The sequence below is a fragment of the Hemitrygon akajei genome, unplaced genomic scaffold (assembly GCF_048418815.1).
Source record: "Hemitrygon akajei unplaced genomic scaffold, sHemAka1.3 Scf000041, whole genome shotgun sequence".
Lineage (NCBI taxonomy): Eukaryota > Metazoa > Chordata > Chondrichthyes > Myliobatiformes > Dasyatidae > Hemitrygon > Hemitrygon akajei.
In genome coordinates this window covers 3,521,270-3,530,370 of record NW_027331927.1, presented here as the reverse complement: position 1 = coordinate 3,530,370, position 9,101 = coordinate 3,521,270, and the positions used below count along the sequence as shown (strand labels likewise).

The window sequence follows — 9,101 nt, the reverse complement described above, 5'->3', positions numbered from 1 at the left end:
GCCAGTGATCCATTGACTTTAACAAGGCACTCTGCGGCAGAGTATAGGAGCCGAACTCGGGCCACAAAGTATGGTCCGAGCGCAAAAGCCTGCAGAGTGCCCACCGGGAAATTGTGGTCTACCCGGTCAAACGCCTTCTCCTGGTCAAGAGAAAGAAACGCTGCCCGGGACCCAGTCTCCTGCTGCAGGTATACCAGTTCCCGTACTAGGTGGACATTGTCCTGGATGGAGCTGCCTGGGAACGTGTAAGATTGGTCAAGATGGATCAGCTGTCTCAGTACTGACCCAAGACGTTTAGCCATTGCCCGGGCGAAGATCTTGTAGTCCGCGCACAAGTGGGAGACCGGGCGCCAGTTCTTTAGCAGGCGAAGGTCTCCCTTCTTGGGCAGCAGGACCACAACAGCTCTCTGCCATGAGAGGGGCATTTCCACGGTGGCTAGGTTCTCCCCTAGAACAAGGATGTAATCAACCCCCAGGACATCCCAAAAAGCCTGATAGAACTCTACACTCAGACCATCTAAGCCAGGGGATTTACCCCTCCGGAGTTGCCAAAAGGCAGTAGACAGCTCCTCCCGAGTCAGGGGAGCGTCCAGACGCGCTGCGTCCTCTGGGCTGACCATTGGCAAATCTTCCCAGACCTCACTGCACGCGGCCGCATTAGACGGATCTGGTGAGAATAAGGACCGATAGAAAGTGCGGACTTCTTTGATAATTTCCTCGAGTTCCGTGACGGAGGAGCCATCAGCAACCAATAGCTCCACCAGCTGCTTTTGAACTCCCCGCCACTTCTCCAACGAGTAGAAGAAGGGTGAGCCGCGGTCCAAACCTTGCAGCATTTGGATCCGCGACTTCACATATGTACCTCGGGACTGCTGAAGCTGCAGACTCCTTAGTGCGTCCTTCTTCTCCTGGTATTCCTGCCACAGTTGTTGGTCTCCAGCGGTCGGACCAACATGGGACTCTAGGTCAAGCAACGCTCTCACAAGCCGCTCAATCTCAGAGCCCCGCCTCTTTGTCGATCCCCCAGTGTACTCCCGACATAAAAACCGGAAGTGGGCCTTGCCCACATCACACCACAGCCGTAGGGATCAGAACTTTCTCCGTCTCTCTCTCCAGGAGGCCCAGAACGCTCGGAACGAATCCCGGAATCGGCTCTCCTCCAGCTGCCTGTTGTTAAAGTGCAAATACCCGGATCCCACCCGAGGGTGCAGAGGAGTAAATTCCATTCACACAAGGTGATGATCCGAGCACGACTCTGGCCGCATGGAGGACACCGACACGCGGGAGATACAAGCCCGAGAGATCTACAGCCGGTCTATCCGGAAACTCCCCTCTCTAAATCTTCTCGAGAAGGTTCTAGAGTCAGGGTGAACATTCCGCCAGCTGTCCACCAAGCCAAAGGAGCTGACTAGCTCCTTTAACTTTTTCGCCGATGCTGGGTCGCGTTGGAGGCCCGAGCGGTCCTCCACCTCAAGGGTACAGTTGATGTCTCCCCCGAGGATGACGCAGTCCCCAGGATCGATGGAACTCAGCAAGGTGGACAGCTGACAGAATAGGCGCGTCTGCATCACCCCGCGCCTCGGAGCAAACACGTTGATAGAATGCAGCGGTACTCCATCGAGGCGCACAGCCAGGTGGAGCAGACGGCCGGGCACAACATCTTGGACTCCCACGATTTCTGGCCGAAAGTTTGGGGCCAACAGGATCGCCACCCCGCAAGAGTTGGAGCAAAGGTGACTCATGTAGACCCCGCCCTGCCACTCCAGGAGCCAAGCGGACTCGTGCCCCGGGTTGGTATGGGTTTCCTGCAGGAAACGCATCCCTGAGGACTGAGAGATAGTTATATCTGCGGAGAGAGCCCCTGTTACCGTTTACATCATATATGTCAAACTCAAGGCCCGCAGGCCAAATCCGGCCCGCGGTGGAATTATCTTTGGCCCGCGAGATAATATCTAACCACTATTAAAGCTGGCCCCAGTAATCGAAGCGCCTATGGCGTATGATATGGCTAATGCTTAGTTTATTCAGGTACCAGGTTTTCAGGGTTTTTACTGTTTATTCGGCATTCTTGCTCGGCAGTCTTCTTCATAAGAAACGGAATTTGTGAAGTGAAACACTTTGTAGTTATAGCAAAGACTGAGACTCATGAGAGCAGGCTGAAAAAACGGAGGCAACGAAAGCTGCGTTCGCACGCGTCCGACTGATCCGGCCCGCATGATGCTGCATTTTGCTCAATCCGGCCCGTGACCTAAAATGAGTTTGACACCCCTGGTTTACATTAAGACTATATATGGTAAGTTTCATGTCGGGAGCACACTAGGCCTCAGCACCAGTACCCTTCCCGCTGAGAGCGGTGGAGCCCTAAGCCGCACTATCCCGAAGAAAACCAAGAATATTCTTGGCTTTCCGGGCCCGACTGCTACCATCGCTACCCTGTGACCCACCATCTCCCGAAGGAGCGAGGCTGCTTTTCACCCTGATGTCCCTCTCCAGGTCATCCAGGAAGGTTTTCAGCTGCCGTCTGTCGTTCCTGACACAACATTCCTCTTTCCTTTCCCCTTCCGTCCGAGAATGACTCGCAGGGACTTCACCAGCCTCGGCATGCTAGGCCAGCGAAGCGAGGCTAGTATAGGCCGATGCCTTGCACCCTCAGAGGTGAGAATAAACTCTCTGATCTCCTCCACAGTTATCAATGGGGATTTCTCAGGAGGGGTGAGGATGTCCATTGTCTCACTATCAATAGAGTCTCCTTCCAACTCCTCACTGCAGACAGATCCCCCATCTTCCTCCTCATGTGGTGCATAAGGTGGCTGCCCCTGTAACCCACACTGCACAGCGGGTACCTCCCTCATATCTTCCCGCTCCACCGTCGCATCAGTCTTATCCACAGTCACGACGATGGAGGGAAAATCCCCAGGGACTCCCTGCAGGCCATTAGTTGATGGGGTCGGCATGCAGGTTATATCACCCTCCCCAGGAGACAGGTATGAAGGGGACCCCAGCAGCTCTGGTCCAAGGGATTCACCGGCAGCCTGATGCTGACAGTGAGAGAGCTTGGTCTCCTCTCCGCTCATACTGTTTAATACACTTGCCTGCAGGGAGGCGCTTACTGCTAAGTCCTGGGTGGAGGGCTCCAGGTCTGTTTTAGTTGTGCAAACAGGCCCAGCACTAGCTTCCTGCACAACCACACCACCCACCACAGGACTGGTGACTACATCTGGGGATTCAGGGTTAGACACCCGGATTCCCACCCATTTCTGGGACTCTCCCGCATCTACATTCCCTGCCCTCTTGGGGGAACATTCCCTTCTCCTCTTCAAGCGGGAGGAGCACACAGGTGCGGGATTCACCGATGGAGCGTTACTCTCCTCTTCCAACACCCCGTCCGACTGTGCACTTCCCCGAGCCTCCCGCTCCACTTCAGGGCAAATGGGCGTGAGCTCTGCGGTCTCGGGGGCCGACTTCTTCATGTGTTTGGATTTCTTCCTCACTTTCCTTCCTCACACAGGCTCCACCCTGTCCCTCGCCTGAACCTCCCTGCACGTAGCCTCAGGAACACCCGCCTGATCCAGAGGGGTAGGGGCAGGAACTGGAACAGACGTAGGAAAAAGGACAGGGTCAGGGGCAGGCGCAGGGGCCGGCACAGGTGTAGGAGCAGGAATGGGATCTGGGGCAGTGGTAGCTGGGGCACTAGTTCCCGAAGTGGACTCCCTGGGTTTTCGGGTGCTAGGACAGTCCCTCCGAAAGTGCCCCACCTCCCCGCACGCATGGCACCGTGGGCGCTCATAGCTCCAACTGATAATTTACCCCCTCGTGTCGGACAGTAAACCTGCCCTCAACTTCGTCCTCCTTTCCCAGCTTCATGAATACCTGTCGCCGGAAAGAGATTACGGTACAGGGGGTGCGTCTCCTGAATTTGTGCTTGATGACAGTTATTTCTGACCTTACTTGCCCGAAGCGTGTTAGTGCGGGAAGCAGGTACTCGTTGGGGATGAAAGGCTTTACGTGACCGAGGACAATGTGTTGTGTGGGAGCTGTCACTAGCTCCATCTGTAAAAAGATGTTTTCCACCGTGATCTCTCTGCTGAGGGCCCGATGCACCAACTCATCATTCCTCAGATAAAACACCGCCTTCCCGAACTCTTTCTCAATGGTCAAAACACCATCTCTTTCCAACAAGTCATCCATAGCCTCCGCGCACTTTTCTAGGGTAGTTCCAGTTCGCAAAATACATTGCACCCCGTGTTCCACTTCCACCGACCGAAACAGGGCGTTGTCCGAGTCTGGAGAGGCAGCCGCCTTTGCATAACTCCCCGAAGGCCTGTGACTCCCTGTAGACCGGTCCGGTATGTTGCTTCTGTGTCCCAATCGAGAACTAGACGCTGATGCTGCTTATAAAGTCCTGGAGTTGAGTAACTGTCCGGAAAAGTTTGTACTCGACAGCACCTTGCTGGCTCAGTGCCAGAAATTCCAATGCCAGGAAAGGCTCCGTTAGTCCTGCAGAACCTCCAGGCCGTGAGAGGTCGAGATGTCTCAAACGATGTTTCGGCTCCTACACTGAGGGGTTTGGGTGGGATACGATCCTGGACACCCAGACTCTGCCAGTCCGACCTCCCTCAGCCTGGAGCTGAGACGCTACTGTGTCAGTGTGAGGAGCTCCGACCCACTGTTGCAGTGCACAGGGTGCGGCGGGCAGCAGAAACCTCAAATAAAACTCGAGTCCGGCACCAGGACAGGAAGTTACAGCTGTTTATTGATTTCATCATGACAAATGTAAATTAAACAATGTGTGAGCTGCTGACGTGCGGGAATAAATAAGCTGCTCCCGACTCACTCACAGTCACACACAATTAACTGACCGGCGACAACGAGTGACCGGTTGATTAATCAGTCCCGTTTCTCACCGTCACTCTGCATCGGGGAACCGATGATTATAAAATCACACTTCAGGGCCGTGTCCGGGATCGCTGCAGATCCAGGGTCACTGCCGAGGGATTTGTCCATTTAACATCATTATATCGGCCAGGCTGCCGAATGCACCGTCCTCAGCAAAGGGAGCAAAAGGATTCTCTCCCGGGATCATCCCCCCCACCCCGGGACACCGGTGTCCCAGACTGAGCCCCTGTCCCCGGGTCTCTTCCTGTCTGGGTAATTTTCCGGGATCTCAAGTGGCGAACCCACACGTCCGGAGGAAGCTGCGCCGCTGGACAACAGACGGAAATACGTCACTGCAGGTCCGCTTCTGATGTCACCGAGCTCGAGACAGGAGCCAGTTCCGTTAAAACCATTGGAAATACCCCCGGCTCGCGGCTTTTAAAGGTAAAGGCGGGAGTTAAAGGGGAGGGCGGGGAATCGGCCAAAGTATCACCATCCCGCGGGCGGGGATGTTCACGCATTCAGATGTTCACAGTACACTCTCAGTCCGGGTCTCGGTTCCTGCAGAGATCTCATTTCCTTCCTCCCGGTGTCACTCAACCGATTCCCCAGCAGCCTGGAACAGATGGAAGAATGACGATGAAATAAACAGATTACACAACAGTATCAGTAACAGGGGACCGGGGTTAATGTTTCAACAACACTCACAGCCAAATATCACCAGAAAACCCACGGATCCGCTGATATTTTATCACATTGAACATTAACACAAACACTCACCAAATCTGATTCAGACTTGGGAGAGTCAGTATGAGGCGACGGAGAGCGGGGACAGATCGGTCGGTCAGCGAGTTTTCACCCATGTTCAGCTCCGTCAGTGATGGGTTTGTACTGAGAGCGGAGGCGAGATCCGCAGCACCAGAATCTGTGAGACCGACTTTCCACAGCCTGGAGATGAGAGACAGTGAGGGTGAAGGACACAGAGAGACAGGAGACGGTACAAATCCCCAGTGTTTATCAGTAACACAATTACTGATCACATTAATGTTCAGTGTCAGACACCCAGTGACTGTAAACACAATCTCCCACAGTCTGGTACTTACCGCAGTTTCTGTATTTTACACTCCGGGTTCCTCAGAGCCGCAGACACCAGTTTCACTCCTGAATCTCCCAGTTTATTAGCACTCAGGCTCAGCTCCGTCAATGATGGGTTTGCACTGAGAGCGGAGACGAGATCCTCGGAACCAGAATATGTGAGACCGACATTGTCCAGCCTGGAGATGAGAGAGAATGAGGGTGAAGGACACAGAGAGACAGGAGACGGTACAAATCCCCAGTGTTTATCAGTAACACAATTACTGATATTTTTTCTTCAGCACGACTGCGCAAGTCGGCCAGTGAGAACATCGAGAAGAGTTTAAAAGGAAGACAGATTTACAGAGCGAGCGTCAGAGTAGCGGGAGACAGAGTAGGAAGGCTTTGGCTCAACGGGGCTTTGGCGATAAAGGGTCGAGGTGAGGTAGGTTATCTGTTTACAATACAGAAAGAGAGTATGTGTGTGAGGCTGGTTTTCTGTGCTCGGTGTCAGATGTGGGAGATCCTGGAGACTCCCAGCCTCCTGGACGGCAACATCTGCACCCGGTGTGTCGAGCTGCAGCTCCTTAGGGACCGAGTTAGGGAACTGGAGATTCAGCTCGATGACCTTCGTCTGGTCAGGGAGAGTGAGGAGGTGATAGAGAGGAGTTACAGGCAGGTGGTCACTCCGGGGCCACGGGAGACTGAAGAAGTGGGTCACAGTCAGAAGAGGGAAGGGCAAGAAGCAGGTACTAGAGAGTACCCCTGTGGCTTTACCCCTGGACAATAAGTACTCCTGTTCGAGTACTGCTGGAGGTGGAACGGTCTGGGTGCAGGTAAGCAACAGTCCGTCCCTGTAGCTCAGAAGGATAGGGGAAGGAAGATAAATGCAGTATTGATAGGGGACTCTATAGTTAGGGGGTCAGACAGGCGATTCTTTGGATGCAGGAAAGAAACGCGGATGGTAGTTTGCCTCCCAGATGCCAGGGTCTGGGATGTTTCAGATCACGTCCAAGATATCCTGCAGTGGGAGGGAGAACAGCCAGAGTTTGTGGTACATATTGGTACCAATGACATAGGAAGGAAAAGGGAAGAGGTCCTGAAAACAGACTACAAGGATTTAGGAAATATGTTGTGAAGCAGTACCGCAAAGGTAGTAATCTCGGGATTACTACCTGTGCCACGTGACAGTGAGTATAGGAATAGAATGAGGTGGAGGACAAATGCGTGCCTGAGGGATTGGAGCAGGAGGCAGGGATTCTGATTTCTGGATCATTGGACCTCTTTTGGAGCAGGTGTGACCTGCACAGAAAGGACGGGTTGCACTTGAATCCCAGCAGGACAAGTATCCTTGTGGGGAGATTTGCTAAAGCTACTGGGGAGAGTTTAAACTAGAATTGCTGGGGGCTGGGAACCGAACTGATGTGACAGAGGAAAGGGAGGTTGGCTCACAAACAGAGAAAATTTGGAGACAGTGTGGCAGGGAGGATAGGCAGGTGATAGAGAAGGGACGCACTCAGTCCAATGGTTTGAGATGTGTCTATTTTAATGCGAGTATAATGAATAAAGCGCATCGGCTTAGAGTGTGGATCAGCACTTGGAGATATGATGTTGTGGCCATTACAGAGACTTTGCTGGTACAGGGACAGGAATGGCTACTTCAAGTGCCAGACTTTAGATGTTTAAGAAAGGACAGGGAGGAAGGCAAAAGTGGTGGGAGCATGGCACTGTTGATCAGAGATAGTGTCACGGCTGCAGAAAAGGAGGAAGTCATGAAGGGTTTGACTATGGAGACTCTGTGGGTGAAAGCTAGGAAAAGGAAGGGGTCAATAACTCTACTGGGTGATTTTTATAGACCATCCAACAGTAACAGGGACATTGAGGAGCAGATAGAGAGACAGATTCTGAAAAGGAGTAACAATGACAGGGTTGTTGAAGTGTGAGATTTTAATTTCCCAAATATTGATTGGCATCTCCCGGGAGTGAGGGGTTTAGATGGAGTGGAGTTTGTTAGGTGTTTTCAGGAAAGTTTCCTGACACAATATATAAATAAACCTACAAGAGGAGAAGCTGTACTTGATCTGGTATTGGGAAATGAACCTGGACAGGTGTCAGATCTCTCAGTGGGAGAGCATTTTGGAGACAGTGATCACAATTCTATCTCCTTTACCATTGCATTGGAGAGGGATAGGTACAGTCAAGTTAGGGAAACCCTTAATTGCAGCAAGGGGAACTATGAGGCTATCAGGCTGGAACTTGTAAGCATGAATTGGAAACAGATTTTCTCAGGGAAACATACCGAAGAAATGTAGAAAATGTTCAAGTGATATTTGCATGAGGTTCTGAGTAGGTACGTCCCAATGAGACATGGAAAGGATGATAGGGTACAAGGTCCGTGGTGTACAAAGGCTGTTGTAAATCCAGTCAAGAAGAAAACAAGAGCTTACGAAAGGTTCAAAAAACCTAGGTAATATGGATCTGGAAGATTATCAGGCTAGCCGGAAGGAGCTTAAGAATGAAATCTGGAGAGCTAGAAGGGGCCATGAGAAGGCCTTGCCGGACAGGATTAAGGAAAACCCCAAAGCATTCTGCAAGTATGTGAAGAACAAAAGGATGAGACGTGAGGACCAATCAAATGTAACAATGGAAAAGTGCGTATGGAGCTGGAGGAAATAGCGGAGGTATTTAATGTATCATTTGCTTGAGTATTCATGAAGGAAACGGATCTTGGCGATTGTAGGGATGACTTGCAGTGGACTGAAAAGCTTGAGAATGTAAATGTTAAGAAAGAGGATGTTCTGGAGCTTTTGGAAAGCATCAAGTTGGATAAGTCCCCAGGCCATGACGGGATGTACCCCAGGGTACTGTGGGAAGCGAGTGAGAGATTGCTGAGCCTCTGGCAATGATCTTTGCATCATCCATGAGGACAGTAGGGGTTGTGGAGGATTAGAGGGTTGCGGATGTTGTTCCCATATTCAAGAAAGGGAGTAGGGATAGCCCTGGAAATTATAGGCTTACTTCAGTATTTGGTAAGTCGATGGAGACGATCCTGAGAGGTAGGACTTATGAACATGTAGAGAGGCAAAATATGATTAGGAATAGTCAGCATGGCATTGTCAAAGGCAGGTTGTGCCTTATGAGCCTGATTGAAT

At 51.8% G+C, this 9,101-nt stretch overlaps 1 protein-coding gene across 2 annotated transcripts in view; it reads right to left on the bottom strand.

The window, feature by feature from the left end:
• Positions 1-4,735: 4,735 nt before the first annotated feature.
• The window catches only part of LOC140720380 (NACHT, LRR and PYD domains-containing protein 3-like), an 84,935-nt gene continuing 80,569 nt past the window's right edge, over positions 4,736-9,101 (bottom strand). For both annotated transcript variants that reach the window (XM_073035257.1, XM_073035258.1), the window contains 3 exons: positions 5,979-6,149; positions 5,656-5,823; positions 4,736-5,491 (listed from right to left, as the gene is read on the bottom strand). In XM_073035257.1, the coding sequence (XP_072891358.1) occupies positions 5,389-5,491; positions 5,656-5,823; positions 5,979-6,149 (442 nt within the window). In that variant the 3' untranslated portion in view covers positions 4,736-5,388. The remainder of the gene's footprint in view (positions 5,492-5,655; positions 5,824-5,978; positions 6,150-9,101) is intronic.